Source organism: Notolepis coatsorum, assembly GCF_963971535.1.
Source record: "Notolepis coatsorum genome assembly, chromosome: 1".
Lineage (NCBI taxonomy): Eukaryota > Metazoa > Chordata > Actinopteri > Aulopiformes > Paralepididae > Notolepis > Notolepis coatsorum.
Window position 1 is genome coordinate 317,880,787 of NC_140165.1, and position 12,104 is coordinate 317,892,890.

At 47.1% G+C, this 12,104-nt stretch overlaps 1 protein-coding gene across 1 annotated transcript; it reads left to right on the plus strand.

Annotated features, from left to right (window-relative positions):
• Window positions 1-9,302: 9,302 nt before the first annotated feature.
• Window positions 9,303-9,926, plus strand: LOC311226441 (Y-box-binding protein 1-like; the record flags this gene model as incomplete). The annotated part of the gene is made up of 1 exon (XM_084311867.1): window positions 9,303-9,926. One exon carries the CDS (start codon window positions 9,303-9,305, stop codon window positions 9,924-9,926), a length of 624 nt encoding a protein of 207 aa, XP_084167993.1.
• Between the last annotated feature and the right edge of the window lie 2,178 nt (window positions 9,927-12,104).

Genomic DNA, 12,104 nt, shown 5'->3' on the forward strand with positions numbered 1-12,104 from the left:
CCAAGGCTTTCTCCATCAGTTAGTTTTAGATTAAATTAGGTCCATTATCCCCTACTTTCCCTCATCCCCTCTCCCCCCCCCCCTATTTTCCTTGCCCTATTTTTTGTCCTGATTGTAAAGCGACATTGGGTTCTATGAAAGGCGCTATATAAATTTGATTTATTATTATTATTATTATTATTATTATTATTATTATTATTATTATTATTATTATTATTATTATTATTATTATTATTATTATTATTATTATTATTATTATTATTATTATTATTATTATTATTATTATTATTATTATTATTATTATTATTATTATTATTATTATTATTATTATTATTATTATTGTTATTATTATTATTATTATTTAGTTTTCCAGCTGGGATGTACTAGGCTTGGCAGGTGGTCTAGGCTGGGATGTACTAGGCTTGGCAGATGGTCTAGGCTGGGATGTACTAGGCTTGGTAGGTAGTCTAGGCTGGGATGTACTAGGCTTGGTAGGTAGTCTAGGCTGGGATGTACTAGGCTTGGTAGGTAGTCTAGGCTGGGATGTACTAGGCTTGGTGGTCTAGGCTGGGATGTACTAGGCTTGGCAGATGGTCTAGGCTGGGATGTACTAGGCTTGGTAGGTAGTCTAGGCTGGGATGTACTAGGCTTGGCAGGTAGTCTAGGCTGGGATGTACTAGGCTTGGTAGGTAGTCTAGGCTGGGATGTACTAGGCTTGGTAGGTAGTCTAGGCTGGGATGTACTAGGCTTGGTAGGTGGGCTGGGGTGCATTGGGCTCTGCTCGGTCTGTCCTCAGCTCATCCATCACCTCCAAGTTGGTGAAGAAACGGTCCATGTTGTGCTCATTAAAGCACTGTCATGTGCTTGTCACATGTTACAACCAACTGTAACATGCGTTACTTTATGAAGAAGATGTCAATGTGTTGATAAATGAAGTGTGGGCCCAATATGTTAGGATATGCCAATGTCAGCATATTTGGGTCACTTGACCTTTAAGATTCCAGGTATGGGTGTGGTTAGGGGCTGTCCTAACCATAAGGGGGCCATCTTGGATTGGAATCATGGCCTCATGGAGTTTTGTTTGCTACTGCTATTGTGAGAGGAAGGAGGTATTTTTCCAGGCCTCCTAAAAGATTCTCCATTAACCAAGGACAGTTCAGCTGCAGTGGTGCTAATGGACTGTAAAGCTGACAGGACTGTTCTTATTAAGATGTGGATCAACCCAGGACTTATCACCTTTTGGACACTCAAAGGTTGGAGTGTTGCTGGAAACTACTAGCTCTACCATGCAGGCTGCATGGTCTGGTAGGCCTGAACATTATACATGGTTACATTAGACATGGTACATTATACATGGTAACATTAGACATAGTAACATTATACATGGTAACATTATACACGGTACATTATACATGGTAACATTGTACATGGTAAACATACATGGTAACACACATGGTAACATTATACATGGTACATTATATATGGTAACATTGTACATGGTAAACATACATGGTAACACACATGGTAACATTATACACGGTACATAATATATGGTAACATTGTACATGGTAAACATACATGGTAACACACATGGTAACATTATACACGGTACATTATATATGGTAACATTGTACATGGTAAACATACATGGTAACACACATGGTAACATTATACACGGTACATTATACATGGTAACATTATACACGGTACATTATACATGGTAACATTATACATGGTAAACATACATGGTAACATACATGGTAACATTATACACAGTACATTATATATGGTAACATTGTACATGGTAAACATACAGGGTAACATTATACACGGTACATTATACATGGTAACATTTATGTTGGGGCTAATGGACTGTAAAGCTGACAGGACCGTTCTTATTGGTTTGAAATGATTTTTGTTGTACCAGACGTTGCTATGGGGTGCCCCATTTATTTTGATCCTCTTTTTGGTTAATACAACACTTTGAATTTAACACTGTTCCAGTACTCTCATTCTTTATAGCTGAACAGGTTTGTTTATTATTTCAAGCTTGTTACAGAAATGGCAACCACGAAGGGACATTAAAAAAAACAAAGGAAAAAAAACAAACAGTGTAACTGAGGGGTACAATTCCCTGACTGTATTAATAAGTATGGTATCATTAAACCACTACTGTCTTATGTACATTACTACTGGCCATACAGTACACAGGTATATGATGAGAACACCTCCACAATGACACGGTTCCACACAAAACTGGGTTAAGAATATTTATTAGCAGCAATGATAGTACATAATATACTTTACTTTGGATGCGCTTATAAGGCAAAGGAATGTGCGTAGGCAAATCAATAACGTATGTCCATTCTCATATTACGCAGGAGATAATAATACAACCTGAATCTTAGGAATTATATCTATGGTACCCTGGGGAGGCAGCGGGAGATACTGGTAGGGGGTTCCCACCGGTTGTAAGCCAGCAGGGGGAGGAAATGTTCGAATGCAAAGTCTGGATCAACGGGGACTCAATAAGCTCCTGCTATGGGAGGCGGTATATTACTCCCTGGATCAGCAGACGAAAAGCAGCAGCTGTAATCCAAGTATGCGTGCAGCATAGGTGAAAGCCGGCCAGCCTCTCCAAGAGACGGGCTCGAGTGATGTTCCTCACGTCACGGGTAAATCCCACACAGTAGTGGGGTGTAGACGATTCTTCTCCGCTCCAATAGCCACAGGACCAAAACAATAATAATAATAATCCAGCTGGAAAGGGGCTCTGCATTCACCGGTGTAGATTCTCCGGTGCGCGGTACTTCACATTAACTAGGTTGAACTTGACGTTATTCCACTAAGCTCTGACACTTTACTATCCTATTCGCACGCGGCTATAAGTGCTCTATTTAGATGCACGGTTGCTCACTTCACTTGGTCGTTGACTCGTGATGAAGGCTTTACTAGTAAGGAGCGAACGATACGTTGAACGAACGTATTAGGATAAGACAAGACTACTGGTCTCAATGCTCTATTTGGGGCCCTACTTCACCGCACGTTGTATCGTGGGTGAGGCTTCACTTGGGTAACTCGAACTACTTCTGTATTCACCTGCGCCATATTTATATGTTAGGTGAACAAACTAGTACCAGCCTTATTCCTGTCTCGTATTCTGCCGCAGAGCCGGCGCATGTTCAGACATGTCTTCGCGGTGACTTTGAACTCGGCATTGGGGGTATGGCCGTTGGCGCCTAGGGGATCGCTTCCAATAGGAGAACGAAATATTATGGTCTGTACTAGGTTAAAGGGATATTCCTTGTATATGTACAAAGAATACACAAGGGATATCAGACGATATACAAATAGTATACAATATATATCAATCAATAAATACATATATTCGGTTTAATCTGACCCTTTGTAACAGCCGCCTCCTAATTAGTCCCACCTAATTAGATAAGCAGAGACAGATTAACCGCACTGTCCACTACTCAATGTCCGTTGTGAGGGTAGGGCAGTTCACAAAGTCAGTGGGTCATAGTCGTCATTAAGCGAGTCGGGGAGCCTTGGCAACTCTATCAGCCTCGCCACGGGTCGGTTGTATGTCCGCCCTTGGACGAGCACTTCTGCCGCTCTGACCCTTCCGTCGGCACCAGTGGTCACTTTGCTTACGCGGCCGTCCGGCCACGCAGCTCGGGGTAGTGACTGGTCTATGGTCATGACGACTGGACGGGATGAAGGGGGGCTTAGGAGGAAGCGGGCCTGAGACTGCTTTGATCTGTGCTTGGCTGTGCCTCCTCCTCCTCCGTCTGTTTCTCTTGTTTGCTCTGTACCCCGTCTGAGGAGGGGCCGGTTCCGGCCGCCCCGTCAAGGAGTCGCTTGGGGTGCTAGGTTCGAGGTCAGCTACGTCTGAAGCGCAGCTGAGGGGGGTGGAGTTCCGAACTCCCTCTGGTGCCCACGGTTCTCTCACAGGCCTCTCGCTTAATGTCAATAGCCTCTCAACGGGCTGTACGAGGGAGTGGCCGGTGTCGCTCGCCTTTGTGTGTAGGCAGCGTGTAGACGTGGGTTGACTGTCAAGTCCGTAGAGGGGGCCCTGGAGCGTCCATCCCAGTCGGGTCTGAACCGCGACTGGGCATCCTTTGGGTCCGATGTGGGCCGCCTCAATTGGGAGAATGAGGTCCGCGTGGTCGGAGCCGATGAGCAGGGTCGGTGTGGCGCCGTCGATAAACGGTATAGGTAGTTGATGTAGGTGCACATACTTCGCCATCAGCTGTGGGATGGGGTAGGTGTACTGAGACAGGCCTATGTCGTGGCTGGTGAAGACGTTGGTTATACTATACTGCTTCTCGGGCTGGTCCACCGCTGCTATCTTGAAGGAGACCTTTTCACCTTTTATGGTCTTCTGGTCCCTTCTGATGGTGCGTATGGTCATGGTACCTTTGGCACCCCGCAGGCCCAACTGGGCTGCGGCGGAAGCGAGGAGGAGAGTCTTTTCAGACCCATTGTCCAGGACGGCGTAAGTGTCCAGGACCTTGTCCTCGTAGCTCAGGAGCACTCTGACCACTTTGATGAGCACTCGGGGGGGTTCCGCTATGCTGGTCAATGTGGAGCACTCCTGTTGGTCGGTTGTCTCGTCGGGCTATTCTTCTCATGTTATCCTCGCACAAGAATCGGCAGTGACCGGCTTGTGGGGGGTCAGACGCAATCCACTGCTCCATTTCGGCGATGGTCAGTTCCGGGAACACGTCGCACTGGTCCAGCCAGTGTCCTCCGCGGCAGTACGTACAGTCGATCTTCCATACCTCCTTTGCCGGGGGGTTGTCACCTGTCTGTGGTGACACAGAATCTATATGGTGCGAGTAGCACCGTGACTCCCAGTGTCTGCTGTAGCAGTCGGGACACCAGGGAGCGGTCTGGTGGATCTTTGGTACTGGTGCCACCGCCTCGGCCTGGTACATTACCGTGACGGGCCCACTCTGTTGTCCCGTCGGACGCCTGTTGATGTCATGCAGGACCTCCAAGTGGGTGCCGCCGCACCTGCCGCACTTCTTCTTCAAGCGGCACTCAGCTGCCAGGTGGCTGCGCGCGCAGCGGAAGCAGCGGCGGTGGTCCTTGATCCACTGACTCACCTCATCCGTGGTCAGCTTCCCGAAAGTGTCGCATTGGTACAGCCGATGTTCTCCCTCACAGTACTGGCACTCAATCTTCCACTGGTCCTCTTTCGTCGAGGGGGTGTTGTGGTTCTTGTGCTGCGGTACTGATTCGGCTTGGTGCATAACGGTCACCGACCGGCGGTTATCATTTGATCCCCGAGGTCCTGGTCTTGGGCTTGGTCCACTCCATACGAACGTGTCCAGTCGTAGGCTGCTGATCTCCCTGGCGAGGAAATCAGACAAGTCTAGGAGAGATGCCTCTGGACCGTTGGGGTCGCGGTGGTCTCTCTGCCGCCGAAAACGCTCTTGTCGGGCGGGAGGGAGCTTCTCTAATATTCTCTCTACATTAGAGTTAGCGTACAGTTCGTATATCCCTTTTTCCTTTTGGGCCCCCAGCATCCCTACCAGGGACTGTACCTTGATAGAGAGGTCATCCAATGCTCTGTTGTCTCTGGCTGGGGGGAGACGGTCAATGTCTCTTATCTCCTGTATCACGTAGTCCCATATGCGTCCATAACGTTGGTCGAGGGCTACTAGAGCCGCGGTGTATGGGGTAGTAGAGTTGGAATATGCCAGCGCTATATTGTGCGCTCTGGGCACCTTCAGGTGCTTGAGTAGGATAGCATACTTGTACGTTTCATCCGGTACATCGGACATCATTGTCTCTAAGCACATTCGTAGCTCTGTGTACTGTGCTCCGTTCTCGTGTGTGAAGTCCAGGAACGTCGGTGTGCCAAGGTACGATGCCATGGATGGCTGGCACATCGGTGAGCGTTGGGGGAGAGGCCTCCTAGGCGAGTCTCCCCGTGCGTGTCGTCTTGGGCTGGTACTTGGTGGGTACCGAAGCCCGGGTACCCAGGTGCTGTTCCTCGGGGCTGGCGGTGCGTCAAACTCACCCGTGAGTGGAGTCGGGGGTTTGTAGCGCAGTGCCTCGGGCTGACGTCTGGGCTGTACTGGACCTCCTGGTCCAGAGTACGTTGCTGCTGGTCGGGGCTGTACTGGGCCTCCTGGTCCAGAGTACGTTGCTGCTGGTCGGCTTGACATTCCTCCTCTTCCTCCTCCTCTTCCTCTGCTAGGTCCTGGAGTCTTCGGTTCAGTCTCTCGGCGTGGTCCGGTTCTTCCCGGTTGCTGGGTCTCGTATGGACCGGCCGGGGAGGGGGTTCGGAGACGTGGACAGGATCCTCCTGTTGGCGGGGTCCCGGGTCGCTTGGTCGGGTAGGGGAATGTGCCCTAGACCCTTGTCGTGATGATCTCCGGGAGCTCCGTGCGGAGTGAGGGGGTGTCGCCATGGTGATCAATTTGTCCATCAGCTGCGCCTGCAGCCGGTCACGCTCTGTCTCGCGCTGGGCATGGGCGGCGTCGCGCGCTGCTTCGCGCTGGGCATTGGCAGCATCGCGCTGCGCATTGGCGGCGCCGTGCTGCGCATCGGCGCGGCTTCTTTCAATGTTCACTCCTTTGTTGCGCCTAGAAGCGCTCTCGCTCGGTTGCAGAATGTTCGCGTTCACGGAGGGCTTGCGCTTGGAGTTGCGCGTGAAGGCGCTCTCGTTGGTCTGCAGCTTGTTCGCGCTCGCTCGTCTGTTGCGCTTGAAGTCGATCGCGTTCGGTGGAGGCTGCCAGGGTGGCGATGAGTGCCTGCGCCAGCATCTTGTCCGCTTCGCTGGGGGAAGACACAGGCGGAGGTGATCGGCTTCTGGCAGTGCTCGTTGGAGATCCGTTCTCCTGTCGCGTACCGAGGAGATCCATCTCCTGGGTGCGCGTCTCTTCTTGTGGTGGGTCGGGTTCCATCCCTGGAGGGCTTTCTGTATCCTGGAGCTCTCCGGGGACTACCTCGTCGACGTTGGCGGGGGGTAAAGTCATGTCGGGTCCCTCCTGGTCCCCACCGTGAGCTTGGTCAGTTACGTTAGAACCCACTAGGGTCTCTACTGGCGGGGTAGCCTGGTCGTTAGGGTTTGGCATACTTTTACTATCCGCTTTAGTTACTTTATCCGTATTTAACTTCCTTTTAAAGCTAGGTATTGGACTGACAACGTAGTCCTCTAGGTGAAGAGGTGGCTGCCGTCTGCGCTCCGGGCGATCTAGCTTAGGAGAACCGTTTGTGGAGTGTTCATCATCGGCCATGTTAATATTAATATTATATTAATATTACGCTAATTCTTATCCGGGGCTCGAAGGACCAATTGTAACTGAGGGGTACAATTCCCTGACTGTATTAATAAGTATGGTATCATTAAACCACTACTGTCTTATGTACATTACTACTGGCCATACAGTACACAGGTATATGATGAGAACACCTCCACAATGACACGGTTCCACACAAAACTGGGTTAAGAATATTTATTAGCAGCAATGATAGTACATAATATACTTTACTTTGGATGCGCTTATAAGGCAAAGGAATGTGCGTAGGCAAATCAATAACGTATGTCCATTCTCATATTACGCAGGAGATAATAATACAACCTGAATCTTAGGAATTATATCTATGGTACCCTGGGGAGGCAGCGGGAGATACTGGTAGGGGGTTCCCACCGGTTGTAAGCCAGCAGGGGGAGGAAATGTTCGAATGCAAAGTCTGGATCAACGGGGACTCAATAAGCTCCTGCTATGGGAGGCGGTATATTACTCCCTGGATCAGCAGACGAAAAGCAGCAGCTGTAATCCAAGTATGCGTGCAGCATAGGTGAAAGCCGGCCAGCCTCTCCAAGAGACGGGCTCGAGTGATGTTCCTCACGTCACGGGTAAATCCCACACAGTAGTGGGGTGTAGACGATTCTTCTCCGCTCCAATATCCACAGGACCAAAGCAATAATAATAATAATCCAGCTGGAAAGGGGCTCTGCATTCACCGGTGTAGATTCTCCGGTGCGCGGTACTTCACATTAACTAGGTTGAACTTGACATTATTCCACTAAGCTCTGACACTTTACTATCCTATTCGCACGCGGCTATAAGTGCTCTATTTAGATGCACGGTTGCTCACTTCACTTGGTCGTTGACTCGTGATGAAGGCTTTACTAGTAAGGAGCGAACGATACGTTGAACGAACGTATTAGGATAAGACAAGACTACTGGTCTCAATGCTCTATTTGGGGCCAAACGGGCCCTACTTCACCGCACGTTGTATCGTGGGTGAGGCTTCACTTGGGTAACTCGAACTACTTCTGTATTCACCTGCGCCATATTTATATGTTAGGTGAACAAACTAGTACCAGCCTTATTCCTGTCTCGTATTCTGCCGCAGAGCCGGGCATGTTCAGACATGTCTTCGCGGTGACTTTGAACTCGGCATTGGGGGTATGGCCGTTGGCGCCTAGGGGATCGCTTCCAATAGGAGAACGAAATATTATGGTCTGTACTAGGTTAAAGGGATATTCCTTGTATATGTACAAAGAATACACAAGGGATATCAGATGATATACAAATAGTATACAATATATATCAATCAATAAATACATATATTCGGTTTAATCTGACCCTTTGTAACAAACAGTGTAAAATATTCTCTATGTTGTTGTTAAGAGCTTTTGTTTTGTTTTGGTAGTTTGGGGTTGCTATACCATGGCTACATCTATGCTTTCTCCTATTCAAGGGAGTATTGTTGGAGAAGAGGTTTCCTCAGACCAGGGAGAGGGAGAACTGGCTGAGGCTACTGACATTATACAGCTTCAGTCACGTTTGAGTGCTGTGGAAAGAGAGATCCAGGCTTTCCATATAAATACAACTAGACAAGATGACATTCTCAGGCATTACATTGACCGTGAATGTCAACGACTACGACAGACTTTTCATAGCGATATTAATAAACTCCAACAGTCATTGGTGGAGTGTTTGAAAAGACGAGACAAACAGCTTAATGCTCAACTACAAAACCCCATCAGGAGGGCTAGCACTCCTGTACGGGATGATGCACCATCTGTTCACTTTTCAGAACATTCTGAACATGGTGGTATTGAAATGGGAACTGAGGAGCAAGGTTCCCTGCCTTTCATGCCTAGACCCTTGCCCTTGCCTCTACTGCCTGTAGTAAATACTCTACTGCTGCCTGGAGTAAGTCCTCTACTGCCTGGGCCAGACCCTCCACAGTGGCAGCCAGGTGAGCTGATCCAGTTTGAGTCTTCCTTTGAACATTTGCATAATGAGCACGAATCTGCTGTAACCATGAGCAGCGAAGCCGCCGAAACGCAACAACCACCGCAGCCCGCTGACGACGCAGAGAGCCCGTCCAGCCCGGCCGCCGAAGCTTCCGCGGCGGATAAGAAGGTCATCGCAACAAGAGTCTTGGGGACAGTCAAGTGGTTCAACGTCAAAAATGGATATGGTTTTATCAACAGGAATGACACGAAAGAGGACATGTTTGTACACCAGACGGCCATAAAAAAGAACAACCCAAGGAAATACCTTCGCAGTGTTGGAGATGGAGACACTGTGGAGTTTGATGTGGTTGAAGGGGAGAAGGGAGCAGAGGCGGCCAACGTCACCGGCTCAGCAGGCGTTCCAGTCCAGGGGAGCAAGTACGCCGCTGACCGGAACCGCTACAGGCGCTACCCCCGCAGGAGGGGCCCACCCCGCAATGGAGAATACCCAGATAACTACCAGAGCGATTGCGAGGGCGAGCCGCCGAGTAGCGGAAGTCGTGAAGGCCGCGAGAAGAGCAGCCGCGAGGGGGCAGAGAGCGCCCCAGAGGGAGACATGCAGCCACAGCAGCGCAGGCCCGCCTACCCAGGCAGACCCAATATGTTAGGATATGCCAATGTCAGCATATTTGGGTCACTTGACCTTTAAGATTCCAGGTATGGGTGTGGTTAGGGGCTGTCCTAACCATAAGGGGGCCATCTTGGATTGGAATCATGGCCTCATGGAGTTTTGTTTGCTACTGCTATTGTGAGAGGAAGGAGGGATTTTTCCAGGCCTCCTAAAATATTCTCCATTAACCAAGGACAGTTCAGCTGCAGTGGTGCTAATGGACTGTAAAGCTGACAGGACTGTTCTTATTAAGATGTGGATCAACCCAGGACTTATCACCTTTTGGACACTCAAAGGTTGGAGTGTTGCTGGAAACTACTAGCTCTACCATGCAGGCTGCATGGTCTGGTAGGCCTGAACATTATACATGGTTACATTAGACATGGTACATTATACATGGTAACATTAGACATAGTAACATTATACATGGTAACATTATACACGGTACATTATACATGGTAACATTGTACATGGTAAACATACATGGTAACACACATGGTAACATTATACATGGTACATTATATATGGTAACATTGTACATGGTAAACATACATGGTAACACACATGGTAACATTATACACGGTACATTATATATGGTAACATTGTACATGGTAAACATACATGGTAACACACATGGTAACATTATACACGGTACATTATATATGGTAACATTGTACATGGTAAACATACATGGTAACACACATGGTAACATTATACACGGTACATTATATATGGTAACATTGTACATGGTAAACATACATGGTAACACACATGGTAACATTATACACGGTACATTATACGTGGTAACATTATACACGGTACATTATATATGGTAACATTGTACATGGTAAACATACAGGGTAAGATTATACACGGTACATTATACATGGTAACATTTATGTTGGGGCTAATGGACTGTAAAGCTGACAGGACCGTTCTTATTGGTTTGAGATGATTTTTGTTGTACCATACGTTGCTATGGGGTGCCCCATTTATTTTGATCCTCTTTTTGGTTAATACAACACTTTGAATTTAACACTGTTCCAGTACTCTCATTCTTTATAGCTGAACAGGTTTGTTTATTATTTCAAGCTTGTTACAATGTGACGACCAACCCCAACTGGAATGTCTTGCTAGTATCAAGGCTAACAACCATCTAAAAATGTGTTAGTTAGCCAACAGCAATCTAAACTATAGCTTTCCCTTCACACTTGTTAAGGGTAACAATTGTTTCATTATAAACCAATTGTGTAAAAGCATTAGGGGTATAACGATTCAACCTCACAACGATTCGATTCGATTACGATTCTTCAGGCAACGATTCAATGCATCATGAAATCTCTTCTTTCACGATTCGATTAGATTCGATTAGATTCGATAAATTTTCGATTAATTATATATCTCTCTCTCTCTCTCTCTCAGAGAGAGAGAGAAGCAGAGAGAGAGAAGCAGAGAGAGAGAGAGAGAGGGAGTAGCAGAGAGAGAGAGAGAGAGAGAGAGAGAGAGAGAGAGAGAGAGAGAGAGAGACAGAGAGAGAGAGTGATTGAGAGCAAAGTAAACAGTTGAACTGTAGAACGAGTAGCCTACTGGCTAATTTAAATTAGAAAAATATAAATGAGTTAAAAGTTAAATCACCACGCCAAGCAAAGAGTCTGACTACAAAACTGATTACGTTGCTCCCTCTAACAGCTCCATTTAGTTGGTGCCCTCAGGCAGAGAAATCTGGTGTCTGAGGACATGAATACACTGCATTTATAAACATAACATAACATAAACATTTATGTTTATTTCATGAGCCCGTGAGAAAATACCATTTTATGGAACGAATTCTGTGTTATTGAACCTTTGCCTTTCACCTCTGAGCCACTTGACTTGTTGTCGTTGTTTAGGCCAAGCGTCCATGATACTTTGCTTTTGCTCCATTTGCCCTGTGTAGCAATTAAGTTAAGATAAGATAAGATAAGATCATTCGGGCGTCATTCATTCATTCAAACCTGTATTAATTCTCAAAAAGGACAATTGAGGTCACCCTCATTTTCAATGTCGTCGAGACTTACAGACATTTCAATGCATACATTTTTTACAATATAATAATAATAAATAATAATAATAAATCGATCTATATAGCACCTGGACCATCACGGGGATGCTTGTCACACACTATGGGGTTGGTTGTCACTATGTGTTTTAATGGGAAAAATCTTAAAAAGAAGGCAA